Genomic DNA, 25504 nt, shown 5'->3' on the forward strand with positions numbered 1-25504 from the left:
TCGTCCTTCCAGTTCCTGATGAATTGAGTCCGCCATTTATTTCATAGTAATCACCGAAAAGCAAGCCCTATGTGTCACAAGCAGGCACCACGGGTTCTTTACTTTTTGGTGGGTGTGGAGGGCTTTTGTGCATTATAGCACAGGCCGTGACTACCTTTTTACCTTGATTGATGCTGCATATCGCCCGTTTGTTCTATAGAAAACCGGGGACTGCAGTCAGCTGCTTCCCTTGTAGTCGTTAGCTCGTTCTTGACAGATCCGATCGGGTATTCATAATCTGGAGTAAAAGGATTCGAACCTTTGCATGCCGGTACCAAAAACCGATGCCTTACCACTTGGCTATACTCCATAGGCCTGTTTTGGACGGTAGGAACGGGGAGAGGGGGAAGGGAGAAGTAGGGCTCGAAGAACGAGCCGTGCAAGGACGCGATTATATATATATATATATATATATATATATATATATATATATATATATATATATATATATATATACTTGATTTAATGATATCCGAGTTTCAATAATAATATTTATTTTACTAATACTTGAAATGCTTATGTGATACTCATTTGAAATGTACATATATTTTCGGAACTTCAATCTAATATAAAAAATAACTTTCTTTTTATGAAGTACATTTTTGTTCTTTCATAATTTTGTATGAAATGCTAACGGTTGACGGTTCCAACTGTAATTTTCTACTATTTCTTTCAGAGTATTTTAGAACAAAATATTTTTAGCAATATTACTTTTTGTGTACAAACTAATGCAAATATCTAAGTGATATGAAACACTTGCCATTTATACGTGGGAAAAAAGGTAAAAAGAAATCTAGGTTATGATGGATAGAAAACCATATATACATGTATTTTGTGAAGGTAAATTATAAATACAACATAATGGAAAAATTGGTACAAACTTTTTTCATAGAAAACAAACAAGCAACAGTATTTTAATAGAATATTTATGTAATTTTCTTAAAAGATTTTATTTAAGAAAATAAATAGTTGTACCCAAAAACTAGTTGTACAAAAAAAAATTAACGCGTGTACCCAAAAATTAGTTGTACTAAAAAAAAATTGACGCCAAAAGGTACAAGTACTAGAATGGAGATCGTTCAAACTAGATGGATATAAGTTGGAAAGATCATAACTTAGTGGACCAGAAAGAGCAATTCACACAAAGCGGAGCGCTGTCAATTTTTTGTATACACATCACTAGTTGCCTAACTAGAAACGCCACACACACACACACTGTGACAACACTTCCGTTGCTTCAACCGTTGGTTTTCTTATTTCAACGCACGGTTAGTCACACGTTCAGATATTCACTGTGCCAAAAATAAAATAATGGCCACATCTCTCACGGTCCGGCCCAACCGCACCATCATCGGCAGTGACCCGGCCGGTTCAGTCCGGCCTACACCAATCCGCCCCCGTCCAACCTCCGCTCATTTGCCGAAAATTCCGAACTCCGATTCTTCCCGGCGGAGGAGGTTGGCGTTTGCTTCTCACCGCCGGAAATTGGACACCGCCGTTCAAGCAGGTTCTAGAGCTGACGATTCAGCTCCTTTCGAGATGTCGGTAGAGAATGCGTTGAAGCTTCTAGGTGTATCTGAGGGTGCGAGCTTCGATGATATTCTTCGTGCTAAAAAATCAATTATCTCTTCTTGTAAAGATGATGCGGATACAATTGCGCAGGTTATGAGAGTTTACTCTGCTAATATTTTCTTCAATTTTACTGTAGAATTGTTGTTTTTAATGGATTTTAAGTAATTTTTCTGATAATTAGTAGTTTCCCTGCTGATCGACTATGTTTTTGTCAGGGATGGAAGTAGGCTTTAAGATATGGGTTCGGCAGCACTCTGTTTGTCCAAACCCTATATATGTGTCAGAAAATCCATTAAATATGTACACTAGTTAAATTCAGCTGTCCTAGAATCCAGACCCATAAAGTTCTACATTTTTTTTTTTTTTTTTTTTTTTTGCATTTGAAACTCCACAGCTATGTAAACTCTCTTTGGCCGAATGCATATTAAAAAAGCATTTTTGTCTCAGCAGCAATTGCCATCAGCTGTTATCTTATGTCAAGTGGTCATTAATCAATCAATCAACTATACTTCAATTTCTAATTAGTTCTGATGGGCTATAATGTAGAACTTGACATCTATTCTGCACGTTCTAGCAGGTTAAATGTTTAGAGGATTACATAGGGGAGTTATTTGAAGTAATTAGCATCAAGTCAAAACTTCTAGGAGGGAAAGAACAGATCTTTGAGTGCAAATTACATGTGCCTTTCTCCTCCTCCATGTGTATGTTTTACTGACTGTATAAAGCGGCACCTTTCAACAACTTTCAGGTTGAGGCTGCATATGATATGCTTCTCATGCAGAGCTTATCACAGAGGAGAGCTGGAAAAGTTGTGGATAGTAGTGTACGCTTTGCTGATGTTAAATCTGCTAATGCTTCCGGGATTGGATCAATGCCAAAGTGGCTGCAGACGACTGTCAAGAACGCCCCGGTTTCAGTTGAAGCACCAGCTGCTCGAGAACTAGGTGTCCAAGCAGGGGTATATGGAGCTTTAATGGTCTTAACATATGTTAATGGAGCCTCAACACCTTTAGGAGTATCGTATGGAGCTGATGTTCCTGGACTAATCTTAGCCACGAGCTTTGGGGCCACCTTGTACTTCATGACCAAGAAAAATGTCAAGTTGGGTAAGGAAGATAGTTTGCTTTTCTTTGTTTCACTCATAGATTAAATTTAATAAATTTGAGAGTCCAAATCGAACCATCAGCATGTGAATTTCAGTCATGCTAGAGTAATGGCCAAGCTGTTAGTTGAAGCTAGTTAGGGGCTGAAGAAAAAAAGAAAAGAATGAAATATATGGAAGTGTTAGTAAAGAGGTACATGACGTACGAGGATTATAAAGGAAGGAGGAGCTTTCTGATGCAATTACTATTTTCAACCCTCACACAGCCCCCTAATATGTGTTAAGTTTGTTCATTTACATTCTAAACTCTCACCGTTGATTTGAATTAAAGCTGTTAACTCTTTGGTGAAGACCTCCTTCAATATTTCCTATAATGAAAAAAAACTACCTGATATTTGACAATGACATAGTAGCCACATAAGAGCCAATGAAACTTTGAAGGAGTTGATACGTGTGGCTATACTGGCTTCTGGATAATGCGAATTGGGACTTTGCAAATAATAACCAATGGAATTGTACTAAATTATGCCTCTGATAAGTACTTTATTTCATCTAAACTGTATTCTGCCAGTTTTTTTAGTAGAACTAGATATTGGCTTTCTGGGAAAAGTGACACGGAACTTTTTCTGGAAAAAAGAAAAGAAAAGTGACACAGAACTTTACTTGTCACCAGGGAAAGCAAGCGTGATAACAATTGGTGGGCTGGTTGCTGGTGCAGTGGTAGGTTCAGCAGTAGAAAATTGGTTGCAAGTAGACATTGTCCCATTTCTGGGTATACACACTCCTGCTACGGTTGTGAGTGAATTTATACTTTTCTCGCAATTTATGGTCTCGTTGTATCTGAGATGAGGTAACAGAAAGGCTTGTATGAAACTGCTACTGCAAGGTCTATGGCTATTTGTTGCCTACTCAGGCTCTTATCTAGGACCAGTAATTTATCAAATGTACAAAAAGAATGTTCTTAAAACTCTGGAAGTTCTATTATTTGTTTTATAAAAGCTAGTATAGATTCTCAGCTCGCTTCTTTTATCAACGATATTGTAAACCCCCCTGCCTGATCTGATTAAAGTTTGTGTCTTTCTATGTGTTAATTGGGGTTGGACAAATTCTGATTATTTTCTTACAGAAGGATTCATAGATGATAATAGGCGGTCACAGAGGCGGAGCCACAATGTCGCGTGCGGGTTCGGGCTAACCCAGTAGTTTTGGTCCAAATCATGTATTTATCTTAAAAGTTCATTAAATATGTAAAAAATATTAATTTAGAATCCAGTAACTTAAAAGGATTAGGATCCCAAACCCACAAGCTCAAAATCTCTCCACCTCTGGGCAGGGACTCCTGCAGTGAAGTGCTGTGTTAGCTCCTTTGCAAAGTACGCCATTTAGAGTATGCTTTCATTTGTTTTGTTAAGATTTGACACTGTTTAAAAGGTTAGGTATAACGCAGGGGCCAATTCACGAAAGACTTACTTTTGATGTCATTCATAGTAGTCTTAATGACTATATAGTAGTTTGAAGTTCATGAAATGGTTTTCTTTTCGGCACTCGTTTCATACATATATTAATGCAGTATTTGAACCTCTGACTAGGTTCTACGAACTGGTTGCTTGGGCTGATCATTTGTTTATAATGCAGAGTAATACCATTTCTTTCTCTTGCTGTTGAACTTACTTCATTGCATGCCTCTGGCAATTGTTACCTTTGAGCCAAAAACCACAGTTAATGTGTTTGATGAGAAGTGCAGCTTTGACTGAACAACCAAGAGAACACTCTTGTATCTCAAGTCCGTGGCCACTTTTTTTTGGAGCTTTGACTTTATTGGGACTGTGTCCACTTAAGATGTAAGAAAAGGGATATTAAAAACTGTCCAACAAATTGTTGCCTTTGACCATCAAGAAACTCAACCATGAATACAAGTTGCTACATCTCAGCGAGCTGCTTTGATGCCACAATAATATACAAACTAACAGTTCAACCTATGCATATAAATAAGGAAATTACAACCAGCCCAAGTCATCTTTTGACATCTTCACCGGCTTGGGAGCTCTCTATGGATGGTGGGTTACCGACTTTCTCAGCTTTCTCACCGCTGCTTAGTAGTTCATTATACATATTTAGAGCTGCCCTGGAAAATTCTGTTATAGACTCAAAAACTCTGCAAAACCCAGTCTGAAAGCCGTTAAGAGTGATCCTCTGAGTTTCTTGCATGCATTTTTGGTGTTCTTCCTTCTCTAGATCCACCCTTTTCCTGAAGCTGTCCAGCAAGTCTTTCCTCTCCTTCAAATACTCAGCTCTATGATCAACTTCGAGCTCCGAGCTTCTGTCTGTGAGCTTGAACTCATAAAGCTTGTTCTCTACCTTTTGGAATGCCAATGTTTTCCTATCTAATTCTTTGGACATGCTGTCAACTTTTCGCTTTTGTTGCTGTTCCTCTCCCTGCTGAACCCACAAAGCTCTTACATCCTTTCCGCAGCCTTTTAGTGCAACAGAAACTGCTCTATCTGGCAACTTGTTCATGGCAGACAACCAATCATGACAAATCATGAGAAGTGGAGGACCATTAGCTCGACACTGTGGAGTTGAACTCCTCCTTTTGGAGTAGAATTCAACTTCAGGGATTGTAAACTTGGACAGCCATCCATGGAGTGCCTCCACGTAAGCCTTCTGGGCAGCAATGTAGTCTTGGAAGCGTGTGCGCCAATTTTGAAGCTCAACATCAAGCTGGAGTGTGGCAAGCCGGTGAGAGTCATTGCAGAACTTCCCATATGTAGGACAGGTGAAACTTTTCACGTCGAATATAATCTTGTTCTGGATCTCATGGCATTCCAGCATGATCTTCCAGGTTCTCATCATACTATACCAAATAGAAAGAAAGTGTCAATAAGTGGGTAAATGCAGATCTTCCATTAAGTGATATTTTACTAGCCAGGTAAATCCTACTTACCCTTGAAGCAGTTCAATGATTTGAGGCTGCAGTTCTTCATCTCGTAATTTCTCAATTCTTGTTGATATGGTCTCAGCACTTCGGATTGCAACTAGGATCCTGCTGTAGAGTTCTTTTACTGCTGCTCTGGTTTTGTCCGTTGTCCGTCCTTCATCTCCTCTTGCATCATGATTTCTTAGTTGATCGCACTTCTTCTCATATAGTTTCCAAGTGCTATCTCCAGCCTGAGGGTAAGTCTAGATGTAAGGAACTGTGCCAGATGAAAAGAGAGAAAAAATGACAGGACTTGACAACTTAAATTTTGTGGATTTGGCATTTCTAGCAGTAATAAAGGTGGGGCACTTAGAAAGTCAAGGCATTCGTCCTACCGCTACTTAATATTCTTCAATAACATTCAAAGTAGAACTACTTCTGTACTATTAAAGTACCCATCTTGGCACCAGTGACTTCCCAAATCCAGGGCCAAACACTGTGATTGTCACTATTGTACAAAAGAGGGGGTCACAACTCACACGAGACTGATATGGAGAAATTTTCTTGCATGAGAACTTGCACCAAGCTTAAGTTTCCAAAGTATAGGATCATATCAATCTAATACCAGAAGTACTTAAAACATATTGGTAGGATATACCAGTATTACTTGTTTTCAGGCTTAACTAATGCACGCGACGTATCTTCTCCTAGTGAACACATGAAACTTTAAGGATTCAAAAAGAGAGTAAGTTTGGCCAATATGTATGTACCTTAACCTCCTCATATAGCTTCTTCTCCCAAGCATATAACCTTCCTAGCGTCAACGAATGGCTCCCAGAGCCCATTCCACCATAATCATCAAATAAATCATTCTTGAATTCTGTCCATGTTGAAGAGCTTTTGGAACTAGAAGCTACAAGACTCTTGCATGATGACGACCGAGATGAAGGTGACTTCCAAGTAATAGCTGGGATGATTTTTGTTGAATTTTCTGCATACATGAGATAATTGAACAAATTCAGAAAATAATAAAATTGAGGCCCTTGAAATTGAATATAGTACCTGAAAATCTCAAGCTTACTTTAGAAATCAGAACTTGGTATAATTGATTAGTTTGGTAATTGAACTCTCACCAATAGAACTATCTCTCATCCTTATTCACCAGCTAGTTTTTAATCAAGATGGCCCATATATTATTATTCATAGAATATTTGAAATCACAGATAACGAGCATTATTTATACTCCAGAAAGGTTAAAATGATTACTTATAATATATAATAATGTGAAGTAAAATGAGGAACTAATTTCTAAAGTTAGATACTTGATTTGGGAAATGGGACCATGGGATGGATAATCTTCGGAAACTTCGATATGACTTCCTTGCGAGGAACATAATCATGACAGGAACTAAGATTATATAGATGTTTGTTTTCCTTTTTCCATAAAAAGGATTATGATCTAAGCCTCGTTGCCTTACTCAATATATCCTTCTTAACAGGAAATAGTAGTGAACTAAAGAGGAAGATAAAGCCAAAGCAAAGATTATCAGGTAAGCCCAACTGCAACATATCCTTAACAGGACATAGTAATACAGCCAAAACAACTAAAGAGGAACATAAACTCACAGCAAAACAAGAGATTTCAAGAGAAAAGCAAGTCTATACTCAGGAAGTTCACAATGCAATTCACTCACTCAAAAATTAAAGCAACTTATTTCATACTAGTATGTAAAAAGAACTACCTTTAGGTTCCCCCAAATTAGGCTGTGAATGTACCCAATTTGCCTCCAGCATTCTTGATACTTCCTTTCCAGAATCATATGCCTTAACAAAATGGTCTTCAATGTCAGTCAATGCTTCAAGTAATTCCCTCCCATGTAATGGATTATCCACAACTGTCAAACCTTCATTTTGTTCCTCTTGGTTTACATTAGCATTATGCACTGACTGTACAACTTCACTCCCATTTTCCCTCTGCTCCATCTTTTCCTTTTCTGCAGCAGCTACTACCTTATTCACTTCCTTCTTTCCATTCCCTTCTTCTTCCTCCTCTGCCTCATCTTCCTCTTCTTCTAAATCTGGAATTCCTTCTTGTTCCCTTACTGCCCTTATATCCTCTTCAGAAATCCTATGATACCCACTAATTATCTCTGGTCTTACACTATTAAAAGGGTTGAAAAAATCCCAACCAAAATCTGTTGGTGGTGAATGTACCATTTGGGGCATTTCCATGTAAAAATAGCCATAACCTGGCTGCTGTTGCTGTTGCTGATGCTGCTGTTGTGTCTCAACTTTCTCTACTCTCTCTTCTTCCTCAGAAGAATCTGATGGGGTTGTAGTAGATTTGCATGTTGCCCCACAACAAATGGATTCTTGAGTTGGTTCAGAAGGTGTTTGCTGAAGAAACAGAGGGTTTGAAACCACTTTTTCTTTAGGAGGAGAAGAGGGACAAGGTGGTGGAAATGTGATTAGATATGGTGAAGTTGGAGTAGAATGGCGAGCAACAAAGAGCTTAAGTGCTGCTGAAACTCCATACAATGCTTGACAGTATTTGTAATGTGCATCAGCTAAAGTATACCTTCTCTCAACAGCTAATTTCAGCTGCTGTTTTCTCTCTTTGCAAATGGAAACTACCTCTTCTTCTTGTTCTAACTTGGATGCAACACACCCCATTTCCCCCCCCCCAAAACTCCTCACACTTGCTGAAAGTTTACACCTTTGTTAAAAAAGATACCAAGAATTAGGAGATTCTTGAGAAAAAAGAAGGAAAAAAGGTTGTTTCTTGGAGGAATGTGGGCTGAAAAAAGGAAAATGGGGTTTTGGGAAAGTATGTTTATTTTTTATTGGTGTTGGAACAGAGATTTTACTGTAGAGAAACAGGTAGTTGAAAAATGTCCCTTTTAAGGATGGTTTAGAACAACCCATTGAAACATAAAAAGAGGTTTTCAGGGTTAAAAGCAAGTATTGGGAAAAGTAAGAGAAGAAGTACCCACTTGGCCTTAGCCTGAACCATAGCCATTTTTCCTTTGCAAATAGAGCAAAGTTTTTTCACCCAAAACTCAAAACAAGAAAGAGAGAGAATGAAAGAACTTTTGTCAGTGAAAAGAGGATGTTTTTCTTTTCTTTTTTTAATTCCTCTTTTTCTAGAGTAAAAATGCTGGAGTAGATAGTACTAGTAGTTCTGAGGGAGAGAGAAATAAGAGAATCAAAAGGTGTTAAGAAGAGATAGTAGGGGCTCGAGGTAAGGGAAGAGTGATCTTGTGTTTGGTAAAAAAAATATAAAAGGACAGTATAAAAAAGTTTTGTACTATCAAAATAATCTAATCTCTTATACTAATAGAAGATTAATTATTATTACTATTTAATCTAGATTATCAATCAATATCTCCTTTTTATTTCGTTCAAAAAAGAATGACCCCTTTCTAAATTTGAAAATAATTTAGCCTAAATTTCTAATTTTACCTTTAGTGAAAATTTTTTATAACCACACAAATACTCTAGACTTTTTTTTTGACTTGTTTAGAACCACAAATTTTAAAAGTTTTCATTTTTTTTTAAACTCCGTACCCAGTTAAACGGGTTTAAATAAATTGGAACGGAGGAGTATTACTTAATTTGTAAATATTTTTTAATAATTTAATTGTGTAAATATTTTTTTTATGATGTCAACATATTTAAACTTGGTAAAAGAAGGTGTACTTTGCATTTAAATTGTGCCTGAGGTCCGTCACAAGTATGCCAGATGAGAATCTAAATGAGCTTCTTTTTTTCTTTCTCTCTGCCAAAATTTAGCAGAGATTTTTTGGTTGTTTTGGGAGAAGAGACAGAAGAGAGTCAGTGACTCAGTGAGAGAATAGAGGAGTCAAACTTTGGTCAAACCTCAAAAGGGTAATATAGTCCATTCATTTCCTTTTTTCATACCTGGTGGTACAGGTAAGAGCTAATCTTGCAATTATTTGAAGATAATGAGGGACTTTACCATTTGTCAGATTCTTAGCTAGTCATTAACTATACGAGATTACCTTAATCCTTATGCTCTGTCACTGTCACTAATTTGAAATGACGATATTATCCTCTCCTTTCACGACCTTCTTTCAACAGTTGGTAATTATTTCAGTTTTTTTCTTCCTTATCGTTTTTTTGGAGTAATGTCATGCATTTGGGAATAGTGCAGAATAAGAACGGGTAAAAACTTACTCGCACCGGGTGTTTACACCAAATCAATAGATATATGACATGTGTCTTGCATATGGACTTCAATCATTTAACCATGGTAAATTATATGCATTCTCATCTAATTAAATTAATTAATCATAATGAATTAATATAGTTTGGTGTAAACATTCGGAGTGAATAAGTATTTACCGAATAAGAACAGTCCAGTATTAGCGGGAAATGTTACCGTTTCATTAAATAGGGGATGCATTAGTGGGGTAAAGTTGCTGTCTTTTTTCTTTTTTTTTAAATAATGTTTTTCACAAAATTAAATGTACTTACTTCCAACTTCTTATGACGTTTTTAATGATTTATTAATTTCTACTTCATGTTTTTAAATGTACTCGTACTTTCGACTTCTGAATTTTGACTTGCAAAGATTGTTAAGGATGATTAGTTAATTATCAAACAGTACTCCCTCCGGTTCAAAATAAGTGATTTTTTGGCCTTTTTCTTGTGGTCCAAAATAAGTGATTTTTCCAGACTTCAAGAATGAATTAATTATTTTTTTTCTACATTGTCCTTGGAGTAAATAGTGTTGGAATATGTGTTAAGACGGTTTATGTGAGATAGTAAAGGTTAATATGGTCAATTTCATTGCTAATTAATGCTAAAAGGTGAATTTCTTAATCTGTGTGAAAACATTCAAAAAATCACTTATTTTGGACCGGAGGGAGTAGTTGATAGTCTTTCTTTAATACCCAACAATTTAACGTAATATACTTTCACTTTTTTGAATTATTAATTTCTTTACTTATTTAGGATTGAATATTTTAGTTATTTCGAAGTACTATCTAAATAGTTTGTGTTTTAAACGCTACTCCCTGCGGTCCAAAATAAGTGATTTTTTGGTATTTTCTTGTGGTCCAAAATAAGTGATTTTTTCAGATTTCAAGAATGAATTAATTATTTTTTTCCTACATTGTCCTTGGAGTAATAGTGTTGGAATATGTGTTAGGAGTGTTTATGTGAGATAGTAAAGGTTAATATGGTCAATTTCATTGCTAATTAATGCTAAAAGATGGATTCTTTAATCTGTGTGAAAACGTCCAAAAAATCACTTATTTTGGACCGGAGGGAGTATATGAATATATTGTTTAGTCTGTAATCGACTTATTTGTCTTATACTTATTTTTTTCTGTTTTATTTGTTAAATCACAAATGACTTAAATCGTGACAACTTAGTCGAACTAAATATAAGGGATTATAATGACTATCTTGCGAGTGAAAAGCTGCTAATATCGACCCCTAAAGTTTGTGGTCTTCCCTCCATCTTTAATCAGAAAATTCGAGTTCAAGCTTTGAAAATAAAAATATCTTATTAATAGACGTTTCCTTTTTAATATTTTTAACGCAATGCAAATCTAAATTAATTAAAAATGTCAATATGAATACTAGATACCGAATTCAAAACCAAGAAAAGAAGAAGCTAATATCAAGTAACGTGTAACCCAAATGGATTCTGAACATATAATGAGATTAACTCCAGAAATAGAAAACTGTAATTTGTGAAAAATATTACGATTAAAGAAACATTTCTTTTTACACCTTATACGAGAACAAGGTCAGGATATTGACCGAATCTGCACCATTTTGTGGTGGATCAGTTGAACCATAGTGTGCTCGGCACTTGCCCATCAGGTATTACTTACTCCTTCGGCCACTAAGAGCCCGTTTGAACATACAAAATTTTTCTTTTTAAAAAAAAAAATAATTTGAAAACAATATTTGGTTATCAAACTCTTACCATTTTTTTCAATTTCACTTAAAAATGGGAAATTTGCTAGTTTTTGATTTTACAAATTTACCCCATACTTTCAAAATTTATAAAATGACCTCATCAGTTAGTAACCTACAACCACCCGCAGAAACACAAAAGCACAGGTCTTCTTCCCACCAAAGTGTGCGGCTGCCTTTGCAATCCCAATCCGGCAAGGGGTGTTTATTTCAAGTAGGATAATCAAATCGGGGTGGTGTTGATATTTTTTACAAGTTGTGGGGTATAAATCATGTTTCATAATTTTGAAAAAAAGACATCCAAATATGTTGCAAAAATTATAACGAAACACACATCTCCAATTCAAATTTTAGTGAAATTCCAAATTTAAAAATAAAATAAAATTGGAATTCATGTCCAAACACCTACTAATTCGACTTCATTTTTTTTCATTTGATATTAGATAACTGTATTGGGGTCCATAAAATCTAGATTCACATTAGAAAGTCTTAATAAAAGGGAAAAATATTTTCTAACAAAGACAAGTTTATATTCTAGACTCAAATCCAAACCCGTTGATTAAGAATAAAGAAGTATTTGTCACTCCGCCACAATCCTTAATTCCACTGACACGAAGGTATACTGTGTCATCCAATTCCTTTTCTGCAGCTCAATGTAGGTCAAAGTTAATGACTCACGGGCATGATAGAAATTTTTTAATAACTTCATGTTTTAAAGATGTAATGTTCAAGTTTCACTTAACTCTTCCGTGCAAAGACATAATTAGGAGTATTTTCAATGAGTTGGTGTCAGAGGTGTATGGGTCAAAATTATGTCTAGTCTATCAAATGCAGACGAACAAGCTGAGGCCGAGGTCCAAACCAAGCGCGGTCCAGTAACGAGAAGTCGTTCAAAGGGAGAGACCAGTGTCGAGGTCGAGCAGCGGGTAAACGGTTGCAACTGTTAGAATGTTCCTAGGATTATGAATAAGAATATTCTGCTGAATTTTCCCCCATATTGTACTTTTTAGCGTTTTCTAGGGATATCCCTTATAAATAGAAAGGGAGAGGAAACATCTTCTAAAGAGTTGACTATTAGGAATATAGAAAAAGCTGGTTTTGTCTCTCTTGTTTGGTTTCATCATAGAATATTCCTCTTTAGTTCACATGATCCAAGAACACATAGTTCACTTCATTGGTATGCCGTCACACGTTGTAGTCAGAAGAAGGAATCTTCCATCTCATCCAACATTTGGGTGACAAATTCCTTCTTACAATATTTAATGCCATTTATCACCTTTATTGTATGTTTTCGTCCTCGTATTAATCACTAGTCATTGAGCATCAACTCAGCATTTGTTAACTTGGACGCAGACCTATACTGTCTAAGTTGATTGATTTCGGATCTAGAATTTATTACTTTTAACTTGGATTTACCCCATATCTATTTATTAAATTGGTTTAACTAAAAGGGTTTAAAACTTTCTGGTTAAACAATTTAGCGTCGTATATGGGGAGTTCCTAGTTAAAAAGTTTAGTTTCTTCTAGATCTAAAAAAAAAAAGCTTTTTTTTTTCTTGCTTGTACAAGCTAACAATGGCAGGAAAAAGAGAGGAAAGGCTGAAAGCAATGATGTGTGTCACTGCCAATCTCCTAGGCATCATCAACGAGATGGAGAGGGAAGACGAGGAGAATGTGACGCCGAGGCCTCACCATGCAAAGAGATTCACCCCCTCCTCATGGGAGTGTAACCGCTTCACATGAGAAGGGAGCTTCCATGTCCACAACGAAAGAAGCGTCGCGGGCAGTGAAAAAGTTATTGGAGGCGTGGCTGACAAGTACCCTAAGCAGTATACTCGATAAACCCGCTCAAGGAGCGAATAGGAACACCGCACGAGTTGACACCCCAATAACCATCAACAAGCAACAAGCCCCTCCCCCAACAGGTAACCATCACACCGTTGTTGATGTAGGAAATGATGTCCTCATAGCTGTTCTAAAGAAAATGGAAAAATGGAGAATGAGAATAAAGCGCTCCACGACCAAATGAGGGAGCACCAAGAAAGAGTTGATAAGATACCAGGTGCCCCGAAACTCTTGCCAAAACAGGACGTCGGCTGGTTCGTGGAACATCCATACAGCGAGGAGGCAACCCCACATACCATACCCAAAACTTTTAAAATGCCACCATAGCTGAAAATATACGATGGCACAACGGACCCTGAAGAACATATCATTCATTACATCACAGCGGTAAAAGGCAACAACCTCTCAAAAGAGTAGGTACCATTGGTGCTGCTGAAGAAGTTTGGCGAAACCCTAATAGGGGGAGCCTTAACATGGTACTCACAATTACCAGCACGTTCCATAATGACGTTCGAAGAAATGGCTGAGAAGTGCGTCACCGCCCATGCCGGGGCCAAGAAAGCAGAAGCTAGAGTGAATGACATATTTGCCATGAACCAGTCGCCTAGCGAAGGACTCAGGGACTTCCTCGCCCGGTTAAATAGAGTAAGAATGATCCTGCCAAACGTATCAGAAAGGATGGCGGTAACGGCCTTTCAAAACAGATTGAACAGGAACGGGTCAAGGGCGACCAGAAAATTATTAAGCAGACTCACAAAATACCCTCCCACCACTTGGGAACAAATTCACAACGCTTACTGTGCTGAGGTGAGGGCAGATGAAAACGACCTCAATGGTCCGACCCAACAGCTAACGACAGTCCAAATGGAGTCAAGGAAAGATCGTCAGAATGACAACCGAAGAGATCACGCAGGCCCACGCCTCAATCGGGAAAGGCACCAACCATACAACAGAGCAACCATCTCACTATCTCCTCGCCAAACTGAAGGGGCGTCCCGGCTACAAACGGGAACTCACCAAGATGAAAGAGGTATGCCTCCACTATTATCTGCTCACAATTTTTATGTGTCTCCTTCAGAAATAGTTTACGCCCTGGAGAAGCTCGGCCCCAAGGTGAAATGGCCACAGAAAATGAAGTCGGACCCAAATTCTAGAAAGTCGAATGCCCTCTGCGAGTTCTATCAGGAACGGGGTCACAAGGCCGAGGATTGCATAGCCCTACAAAAAGAAGTAGTGAACATGCTCCAACCAAGGACATTTAAAGGAGCTGGTGAGCGATCGAGGGAGAGCCAATTTCACCCGTGGACAAGAACCGCATCAAGGCCCCCCAAATCCACCCTCCCCCGCCTGCACGATACAAATGATCATCGGCGGAGGCGATGAAGCAACAATCAACCATGTGAAGTTCACCACCATACACAAATTGAAGCGATCGATCACCCATGAACAGTATGATGACCTCGAAGACAGTATCATCTTCAATAAGTCGAATACCCACGGTTTGACCTTTCCTCATTTCGACGCACTTGTCATTACTTTACAAATTTCAGATACCGATGTAAAAATAATCATGGTAGACGACGGGAGCGGTGCATGTATTATCCACCCTCGAGTTCTCACAAACCACCAAGTACCAAGAAAAAACCACCTTCATCACCCACCAAGGGACGTATTGCTACAGAGTCATGCCGTTCGGATTGAAAAATGCAGGGGCGACCTATCAAAGGCTGGACACCAAGATGTTTTAAGAGCAACTAGGCAAAATGATGGAAGTCTATATAGACAACATGTTAGTCAAATTAAAAAGAAAAGAGGACCACATCGACCACCTGAGGGACGCCTTCGACATACTCAGACGATACGACATGAAGTTGAACCACGAGAAGTGTGCTTTCGGCGTGACCTCGGGAAAGTTCCTCGATTTTTTGGTGTCACAAAGAGGCATCGGAGGTCAATCCCGACCAAATCAAGACTATAGAAGGAATACCTGAAATTTTGACCAACAAGAAGCAAGTGTTGAAGTTGACCGGCCGTATAGCCGCCCTGTCGAGGTTCATCTCACGATCCTCTGACAGATGTCACAAATTCTTCAACGTTATCAAAAAGAAAATTGACTCCAGTGGAATTCCGAATGCGTCAATGCCCTAAGAGAACTAAAAGCGTACTTGTACTCACCCTCATTACTCGCCAAGGTAGAACCAGGCGAACGTCTCTTAATCTACCTTGCCATGTCCGACATCGCTGCAAGCGCAGTCTTGGTCCGTGAAAACAAAGGTACGCAATCTCTAATCTATTACATTACAAAAACCCTGGTCGATGCCAAAACGAGGTATCCCCACATCGAAAAATTGGCCCTGGCATTAGTCGTAGCTTCACGAAAGCCGAGACCCTATTTCCAATGCCACCCCATCTCGGTGGTCACGACCTTCCCCCCTAAGAAGCATCTTACATAAACCCGAGTTGTCGGGTAGATTGGCCAAGTGGGCCATCGAATTAAGTGAGCACGATATAACATATCAGCCATGAACAAAGATAAGGTCGCAAGTACTTGCCGACTTCAGCGCCAAAATATCACCTGAGGCCGAGCAGGAAGCTGCATGTACCTCTCCCAAGTTACCCAACCTATGGGTCCTGTACATCGATGGTGCCTCCAACGCGGCATGATTGGACTGGGACTCGTGCTCTAGGTCCCAACGGGAAAAGTCATTCGCCAGTCCATACGGTGTCCCGACATGACTAACAGTGAGGCCGAGTATGAGGCCGTAATTGCAAGACTGAAACTAGCTCTCAAGTATGGAGCACGACGAGTCATCCTCCAATGTGACTCACAACTCGTCGTCAACCAAGTCGCAGGGCCTTTCCAAATAAAAGAACAAAGGTTACAAAAATATCATGCAGAAATTCATAAGCTACTGCCTGAGTTCGACGAGTCCCAACTCGACCAGATACCCCGAGCACAAAACGTCGAAGCAGACGGCCTTGCCAAATTAGCAGCGGCCACCAAGAACATAAGCAGAAAAGAAAAGCGGCCATCCTCCTCTATTCGTCGATAGATCAAATTGAGGTACGCACTATAAAATTGACTTGGGACCGGCGCAACCGTATTATGTCATATTTGCAGGACGGGGTGCTCCCACCCGACAAAAAAGAAGCCTAGAAGCTTCGAATTTAGGCGGCCCGATACATCATCATCAACCATGAGCTGTACAAAAGAAAGTTTGGCGCTCCCATGGCAAAATGCCTAGGACCAAACCAAACTAGACGCGTCCTCGAAGAATTACACGAAGGCCATTGTGGAGCACATACCGGTAATCGAGCCCTCATTAGATGCCTCATACGGGCAGGCTATTACTGTCCCACCATGAAAAAGGAATCTGCCGACTTCTTTAGAAAATGTGAACAATGCCCAAAATACGCTCCAATGATCCACCAGGCAGGCGAGCACCTCCACTCTGTCACATCGCCTTGGCCATTCATCAAATGGGGGATGGACATCGTCGGACCCCTTCCAGCGGGACGAGGTAATATAAGATTTCTTTTGGTTTTGACTGACTATTTTTCCAAGTGGGTAGAAGCAGGTGCATTCGCCCAAATACGCGAACAGGAAGTTATCACATTCATATAGAGGAACATAATATGTCGTTTTGACATCCCCAAAGAAATCAGTTGTGATGACGGACCCCAATTCACCGAAAAAAAGACCGCCGAATTCTTCGAGAAATGGCATATCAAGCGAATACTCTCCACGCCATATCATCCCGCAGGCAACGGTTAGGCGGAATCCTCCAACAAAAAAATATTAAACATCATGAAGAAGAAGCTTGAGGATGCCAAGGGACTGTGGCCGAAAATGCTACCGGAAGTGCTATGGGCATACCGCACCACGCCAAAAATAAGCACAAGAGAAACGCCATATTCACTAGTCTACGAGACTGACACAGTGATACCAGTCGAAGTTGGGGAGCCAAGTTTAAGATACTCCAACAAGAGCGTACCAAGTAACGATGAAAGCAGAAAGAAAGACCTCGACGAAACAGATGAACAAAAAGACATGGCCTACGTAAGAATGATAGCTCAAAAACAACAAGCAGAATGGTACTACAACAAAAAAGCCAAAGTCATACCACTCAAGGTAGGGGATTATGTACTCAAAGCCAAAACACAAGCGAGCAAAGACCCACGATAAGGCAAACTGGGAACCAATTGGGATGGACCATACAAAATCACGGCAACAGCAAACAAAGGGTCATTCCAACTAGAAAAACTACTATCAAACAATTGGAACGTCGCCCACCTCAAATACTTCAGTTTCTGAAGATGGACGTCCTTCAAGTTGTACTCTTTTTCCCTCACCCGAGTTTTGTCCCAATTGGGTTTTCTCAGGGAGGTTTTTAATGAGGCGACGAAGGGGGCGTCTCAAAGTTTAGGTATTTGGTTCATCGCCACGCCTATCGACTACCTCTCTAGGCCGAGCGATGAATGGACTAGATAGACTGGGACTCCTCGAATGTATGTACGGACCAAAGAGAAATGTAATATTCTCGAATGAATAAACGTACCAGACTGAGACTCCTCGAATGTATGTACGGACCAAAGAGAAACGTAATATTCTCCAATGAATAAACAAAGCAGTATTTCTAATGTCTCAACCAAATTTGCACATCACGCCAATGCAAAGGCAATATACATTCGACCTCGTTCGAATCATTCTACATTCAACCTAACTCGAATTAACTTACAATTGACCTCTTTCGAATCATTCTACGTTCGACCTCGCTCGAATTAACTTACGTTCGACCTCGCTCGAATTAACTTACGTTCGACCTCATTCGAACTAACTTACATTCGACCTCGTTCGAATATTTCTACATTCGACCTCGTTCGAATCATTCTACATTCAACCTCGTTCGAATTAACTTACATTCGACCTCATTCGAATCGTTCTACATTCGACCTCGTTCGAATTATTCTACATTCGACCTTGTTCAATCATTCTACATTCGACCTCGCTCGAATTAACTTATATTCGGCCTCGTTCGAATCGTTCTACATTCGACCTCGTTCGAATCGAACCAAAAGTCAAGAACTTTCTTGCAAAAGAACTCACAACAAAAAAAGGAGAGAAGAGAATGAACAACTAGAATTACACAACAAAAGACAACTGTTTAATTTCAATCATTCCATTCCAATACATTTATACAAAGGGCTGGAAAGACGCACCCACAAAAACAACAGACGTCACGAGCTGCACGCGCCTTAACACGAACATCCTCAAATTCAGCCTTGAAAATCTTCCCAACCGTCTTCAGAGACCTATATATGTCAAGTTGGGCCTCAGTATGAACCCAGATTTCATACAACTCCCGTGGCACACTGGGAGCAACAGAAGTATGAGAAGTGGACAGTTGAGCCTGCACCTGCGCCTTCTCGGCCCTTAGGGCGACAACCTGCTCATTCAGCTGTGAGAACTCCGCCTCCAAACCCCCAATCCTCTCCTCAAATCTCGCTTCCTTGAGCGCCGAAGTTTCCGCCTCAGTAGCTCGCTCAGACCTGCAAACATGAAGGGCGTCCCCTAGGGCAGCCGCCTTTGCCACAACGATCAATCTTGCTTTCTCGGCTCGACCCAACTCTTCAACCATGGTGCTTAACTCATCCTGCAAGTTGACGACCCTTGTTTCACTCTGTTCGAACTCGACCCTTAAAGACGCCACCTGTGCCTCAAGGTCAGTATTTACGACCGTCACTCCCTTGCTCACCTCGAGCTCATCCTCCTTTGCTTTCAACGCCCCCTCAAGCATGCTACATTTTCCAATGGCTCTCATAAGCTCTTCGTCTTTCTCCCTCTGCCCTTATCTTTTGCTTGAGCTCATCACGGAGTGTCTGGAACTGGTCGTCCTGGTTAAAAAAGTCAACTAGCGTTCGGTGCTTAGAACGGTACTCTTTGTACTTGGACACTATCTTCTTGAAGAGGGCTATGCTTCACTCTTCTCGCCGATCACGCTCAATCTCCATGATGAGGGTGTGACATGCAAAAGAAGACAGGTCTGCGAAAGCAAAGTATACATACGAAATAAATTAACCTAACATGGGAAAAGCAAACTCACTCGCAAGGCCATGCCAGATATACACAACGACATATCTGCATCCCTCAGCGTCTGTAGCGTCATATTCTCAGAATCCGCACACAGAGGAGCAAAGGACGGCACCACTCGTTCCGAGTTGGCCAAGAGATCGTAATCTACGGAATGACTATGTGCTGATCAGGCCCCTCTGTCCTTATCTCCACTCGGGTGAACCTCTCCTCAAAAGCCCGCACCTCCTTAGGGTTGATATCGGAGCCCAACCCGTCATCTTCTACGAGGACGGTCTTATCCCTTCCGTCCGCTAATAATGAGCCAACCCCGGATATTCGTGCAGGTTCCCCTTTGACATAGGTCCCTTCGACCTCTGACGGTCGTCCCTCCGTGATGATAGTTGGCGTGGGAGCAACCTCAATACCCAGTAAAGGCGACGCCTCCGCGTCCAAATCAATGGGCCTTTACGACTCGGTATCAGCAACATCGACTCTTCCAATCTCCACCCTCCGCCTTTTCGTCGGTACCACCTCCCCCTCATCATGAGACGACTCATCAATTAGACGTAGGATGCACTGATGAGAGGTCTCATCCGACGTGACGACTGCCTGTGAGGCAGAATCATCCAAGGACATAGCTAGAGTTTCATTCTCTCGTACATACTCAGATAGTACAAATTGTATTCCAGCAGATGGGATTGCCTGGAGAAACGTGGGCACTAGAGCCTTCGTCTTTTTGGAAGCTCGCCGACCTGGCGCAAAAAGAAAATCATGTTTAACGAAAATGCCGACAAGACAGTGGCAAGCTATAACGAAAGCGAAAGGGTCCTAGAAAGGGAAATCAAAATCACTAGTCAAAGACTTGGGATCAAACCTCCTGTCAAAAGACAACCAATTGCGAATCCCCACAGTATGAGGTAAGACGCGAGACACCCAGTCTTCGATGTCAGGAACCAGGGGAGGTGGACGTTTACCAGCTGATAGTACAAAGACATGAGCAAGTAAGAAACAAAAGAGGAGGGATAAAGAAAACACATGACGAACGGTAAAAGGCCCTTACGATTGAAGTTCCACTGCTCAGGGAACCCGGCTGGGCCCGCCACTACGTGCTTGGACCTGACGAAGAAGTAGTTGCACCAGAACTGGCGGTTCGCCTTATCCATCCCCGTCACCAATCCTTTAGTCCCATGGCGGCGGAGATGAATGAGCGTGCCTCTATAGAAACTAGGCGTGTAGAGGTGCAACAGATGACGAATGGAGACTTCACAACCGGCCAACTGTACGAACTTCACCAACATCAAAAAGGCTTTATATAGGTAAGAGGAAAGTTGTACCAGGCAAACGCCATAAAAACGACAGAACTCCTCAGCAGGTGGGGGAAGAGGAAGAGAGTAACCTACCAAAAATGGGTATTGGTAGAAAGCGCAATACCCAGGTCGGTGAACTTGTATTGAGTCGTTCCCCACCGGAACGATGTCGACGTGAGCAAGAATACAAAATTTAGACCGTAAGTCGGATATTTGCTTCAACCCCATGACTGATAGTACCTGCTCGGGAGTAGGAACAGGTTCTCTCTAAAAGTCATTTCTAATCGACGGGTTCCGAGGAACTATCTCCTCAGCGGTAGGAAAACTTTCGTCTTTCGCAACTGTGGGTTCGCCGCTACCGGAGGGCGTAGCTACCGATAAAGGGATGGCATCAGAAACTATATCTGAAGTGTGAGGGGAGTTTGACATTTCTACAAGAAACGTGTATACAGTAGAACCGGAAGAAGGGTATCAACGGGAAATGTATGATCAACGGGAAAGCCGTAGCTAAAAAGCAGTAGTGAATCAGAAGCAAGGGTTAGAGGAGAAGCAGAAGAACAAGTAGAGTGCCTAATGAGTATGAAGTTCGAAAAGTCTCATTTTTGAATCTCCCTTCCCCTATTTATAAGGTATTATGGCGCCAATATCGATGCAAGAAAGTGTCACCTACACCAAGATCGATGCAAGAAACTGTCATTGACACTAAGATCAAAGCAACAGAGGCGCTGGAAACGACGCATTGCATCGGGAAGATGAGTAATGATGACGTGCGTGGTCATGCCGTCATCCTATGTTAGCCACGCCAACTACGACCTTTGAGCTGACCCATCATCAATGCGTCCTTGACCAATTCAGCTCATTTGATGTGGCCGAACATTTTGTGATTAGATACAGATAAAGTCCGCTCATCAAGGACGACCTCAATAAGCGGAGGGACTAACTATATGGTCAAAATTATGTCTAGTTTAGCAAATGCGGACGGACAAGCTGAGGCCGAGGTCCAAACCAACCGCGATCCAGTAGCGAGGAGTCGCTCAAAGGGAGAGACCAGTGTCGAGGTCGAGTAGAGGGTAAACAACTGTAATTGTTCGAATGTTCCTAGGATGAATAAGAATATTCTGCTGAATATTCCCCCATATTGTACATTTTTAGGGTTTTCTAGGGATAACCCTTATAAATAGGAAGAGAGAGGAAACATAAGGGGCATCGAAACTTTTGTAAAAGAACATCTTGTAAAGAGTTGACTATTAGGAATGTAGAAAAGGTTGGTTTTGTCTCTCTTGTTTGGTTCCATTAGAGAATATTCCTCTTTAGTTCGCAAGATCCAAGAACACATAGTTCACTTCATTGGTCTGATGTCATACGTTGTAGTCAGAAGAAGGAATCATCCATCTCATCCAACATATGGGTGACAAATTCCTTCTTATTACATTTAATGTCATTTATCACATTTATTGTATGTTTTCGTCCTCGTATTAATTACTAGTCATTGAGCATCAACTCAACATTTGTTAACTTGGACACAGACCCATACTGTCTAAGTCGATCGATTTCGGATCTAGAATTTATTACTTTTAACTTGGATTCACCCGGTATTTATTAAATTGGTTTAATTAAAAGGGTTTAAAACTTTTTGGTCAAACAAGAGTATCAATGCATATTATTGTTTTGTTACCTTTCGCTGTGAATTTAGTAAGAATTTTGTACATTTTTTAAATTTTCAATTTCATACTGAGTGTCAAGTTGCCAATTAACCGTTTGTTCTTCCTAGTTTACTGAAATTTCTTTCAAGTTTAAAGCGCCAGTTGAGCACATGTTAATGTACTTTTTATAGGTTCATGACCATGCTCAACTGATACCATTTAATGGTTTGAATCACACCACGTGTCAATATTGTTTCCTTACAACCATTGGATAGTAGATTAAACAAGACAGTAAAGCAGGGACTGTGTTACTTTCACAGGATGACTAAGCTATAAATAATCACGTATCAATTTAATCGTACTCAGTATTTACATTAAATCATATTAATTTATTATGATTAAGTAAAAATCAACATCAAATATGTATTAACTAATTATATTTAATATTAACTATGTACAATATGAAAATATGTATCATATATCCATTAATTTAATATCGAGTGTGAATAAATTTTAGTAATCATTCAATTTCCTGAAAATCCCATGATGGGGTTGTTGATAATTGAGCCTTGATTTAGTTTTAACCAAGGTATATAGTACATGTCATAATATAGAAAGTTTAATTTCTAATTTTGACCGACTGACTATTTACTCGAATGCATAGACGTCTTCTTGCGGTAGGAGGAATATGCCTGACATTCTGACACTTTATATATTTGAAAAAACAATAAAGAAGCTCTCTCAGTTCCAAAAAATATAAAATTAATTAGTTTGGATGCTGGTGTTAATAAAGTTATTCCAGACAGTAATCTTTTTATTTTTAAATAAACATATGAAAAAGTTACTCCATTTGTCCCAGAAACAATGACACATTTGGTAATTAGAGAGTAGAAATATTTAATGGGAAACCTCCCCGCACGATTCAAGCACTGAATTAGAATATTTAAGTAATTCTAATTTGAAGATTGGTCCGACTAGTATTTCACTTTTAACTCTTTGTTTAACTCAAGTATAGAAATGTTAGTTGTGGTTATATTTTCGGTGTATTTGAACATTATTTTTTTTCCGACATAAAATGGCTTAATATTATTCCGTCACATGACTATTCGTAACTAAATATGTGTAAAGTGTTTGAAAAAAATCATAGTAAAACCACTAATTATAATAACATCATATGAAGAACATGAAAATATTAGTAATATAAATTGATAGATGGATGTTTGGGTACAAGACATGATCGGGAATTACAAATAACTGGGATATAAATAAAATCTAGTGTACTAACAAAATTAATATGCTTTATTATTTCTTCCTTGTTCAACTTATTCTAGAAAACCAACAATAGACTTTGCTGAGATTTCTATCACTTTTCTTGTTCTTTAAACAATGTTGTATGTTGTTGATGGATATTCTAATCATTCTTTAATTCCCTTTATTCAAAGTCCCACATCTTCTTTTTTTGCTCATCTTCAATTGCTTAGCTAGGAAATAAAATAAATAAACTATTGGATTTAAAGAATAAATTTTGAATTCGTTAATTTATAGAAAATTGCATCTTCTACATATATTTCACGCTAAGGAATATCATAGGCAGATTCAAGATTTTAATTTGATGGGTTCAATCTTTTATAAGAAAAATGAGTAGATAATATTAACCAAGAACAAGAAGGAAAGAACAACAACTTATCAAAAATAATATGTCGTGGCAAGTCACTGCCTTGAAAGCGATTTCGGCCCGACTGGGTGCAAACCGTTAAGATCGATCGCACCCCAAGGTTCCACAACACCTCCAAACACGTGCACTCGTGGCTGAAAGTTTGGAATTTACACTAAACAATTGCCCAGAATTCGGTTGAAGAAGATGTGAGATGAAGGGTTTTTTCTGTGTTGGATAATTCACAATGAAGACTGCCTTTTTGTAGGCAAAGTTGTTGGCCAGTTACAGATGAAGAAATTAATATGTAGCTGTTACATAAATTAAAATGGAGCTGTTACACAATTAACCACAACTGTTACAAGAATTAAACACAATTGTTACAGAAATTAAAGCATGTCAGTTACAAAAAATAAATGGAACATTACAAAATTCAATTCAAAGAGAATGGATTTGGACATATTCTGGTAAGCTCAAAAAATGAAGAAATAATTTTAGCAAAGCCAAATTTAGAATAGGCTTCACGTATATCTCGCACGCATGGGGGACAAATCGACCCATTTTGCCTTCTGGATCAATTTCTCATGTGCGCGAGACCACTCCCTTTTACTAGCTCTTTGCAAGCTCAACAAAGAGCAATTCAATATAAAAAGAAGAGATAATACATAAATTACCCATCAAACTTGTCCGGAAAAATTATTTACACACCTTAACTTTACGGGCGACCTATGTCCCCCCTATTCTTGTTTGGGGTGAATTTAATTCCCCATTGGTAACACTTAGTCAGTCTTGCGGTGGGGTGTGTAGTACACGCGCGCCACGTGTCAATATCTGCTCAAAAACGATTTTTTTTCTGTTTTTACAAAAAAAAATAGTTTTTACAAATTTGTTTTCCAGTTTTTACAAATAAATACTTTTAAAAACTGTAAAAAATAAAATAATATTTTACTAAAACGAAATAATTTATTAGTAAATAATTTTTACNAAACGAAAATATTTTGTTGAAAATAATTTTTTCAGTTTTTAAAAAACAAAGATATTTTGTTAAAAACGACTTTTTTTCAGTTTTTCAAAAAAAAAAAATAGTTTTTACAAATTTATTTTTCCAGTTTTTACAAAATAAAATTCTTTTAAAAAACTGAAAAAAAAAAAAATAATATTTATTTTGTTGAAAATAATTTTTTCAGTTTTTAAAAAACAAAGATATTTTGNAAAAAACAATTTTTTTCTGTTTTTACAAAAAAAAAAAATTAGTTTTTACAAGTTTGTTTTTCCATTTTTTGCAAAAAAAAATCTTGAAAAAACTGAAAAAATGAAGAAAAAAAACTTTTTTCAAAAGCGAAAATAATTTGTTGAAAATATTTTTTTCAGTTTTTAAAAAACGAAAATATTTTATTAAAA

General features: G+C 38.9%; 2 protein-coding genes across 2 annotated transcripts; one reads left to right on the top strand and one right to left on the bottom strand.

The window, feature by feature from the left end:
- The first annotated feature begins 1211 nt into the window (after nt 1-1211).
- On the top strand, nt 1212-3742 carry LOC109216301 (protein CHAPERONE-LIKE PROTEIN OF POR1, chloroplastic). Its single transcript, XM_019380444.1, has 3 exons — nt 1212-1701; nt 2360-2717; nt 3387-3742. Exons 1-3 carry the CDS (start codon nt 1351-1353, stop codon nt 3560-3562), a joined length of 885 nt encoding a protein of 294 aa, XP_019235989.1. The 5' UTR covers nt 1212-1350; the 3' UTR covers nt 3563-3742.
- An 833-nt stretch (nt 3743-4575) lies between these two features.
- On the bottom strand, nt 4576-8862 carry LOC109216300. Its single transcript, XM_019380443.1, has 4 exons — nt 7373-8862; nt 6401-6621; nt 5658-5881; nt 4576-5567 (listed from the first exon to the last, which is right to left on the bottom strand). The coding sequence occupies exons 1-4, from the start codon at nt 8301-8303 to the stop codon at nt 4727-4729; spliced, it is 2217 nt and encodes a 738-aa protein (XP_019235988.1). The 5' UTR covers nt 8304-8862; the 3' UTR covers nt 4576-4726.
- Between the last annotated feature and the right edge of the window lie 16642 nt (nt 8863-25504).

Source organism: Nicotiana attenuata, unplaced genomic scaffold, assembly GCF_001879085.1.
Source record: "Nicotiana attenuata strain UT unplaced genomic scaffold, NIATTr2, whole genome shotgun sequence".
Classification (NCBI taxonomy): domain Eukaryota; kingdom Viridiplantae; phylum Streptophyta; class Magnoliopsida; order Solanales; family Solanaceae; genus Nicotiana; species Nicotiana attenuata.

Excerpts from the sequence above, each read along its gene's own strand:
- LOC109216300 (XM_019380443.1), bottom strand. The coding sequence starts at position 8,303 with ATGGGGTGTGTTGCATCCAAGTTAGAACAAGAAGAAGAGGTAGTTTCC. Across the intron at positions 6,622-7,372 it reads TAATTTGGGGGAACCTAAAG|AAAATTCAACAAAAATCATC; the intron begins GTAGTTCTTTTT and ends TCATGTATGCAG. Across the intron at positions 5,568-5,657 it reads ATCATTGAACTGCTTCAAGG|TATGATGAGAACCTGGAAGA; the intron begins GTAAGTAGGATT and ends TATTTGGTATAG.
- LOC109216301 (XM_019380444.1), top strand. The coding sequence starts at position 1,351 with ATGGCCACATCTCTCACGGTCCGGCCCAACCGCACCATCATCGGCAGT. Across the intron at positions 1,702-2,359 it reads ATGCGGATACAATTGCGCAG|GTTGAGGCTGCATATGATAT; the intron begins GTTATGAGAGTT and ends AACAACTTTCAG. Across the intron at positions 2,718-3,386 it reads CAAGAAAAATGTCAAGTTGG|GGAAAGCAAGCGTGATAACA; the intron begins GTAAGGAAGATA and ends ACTTGTCACCAG.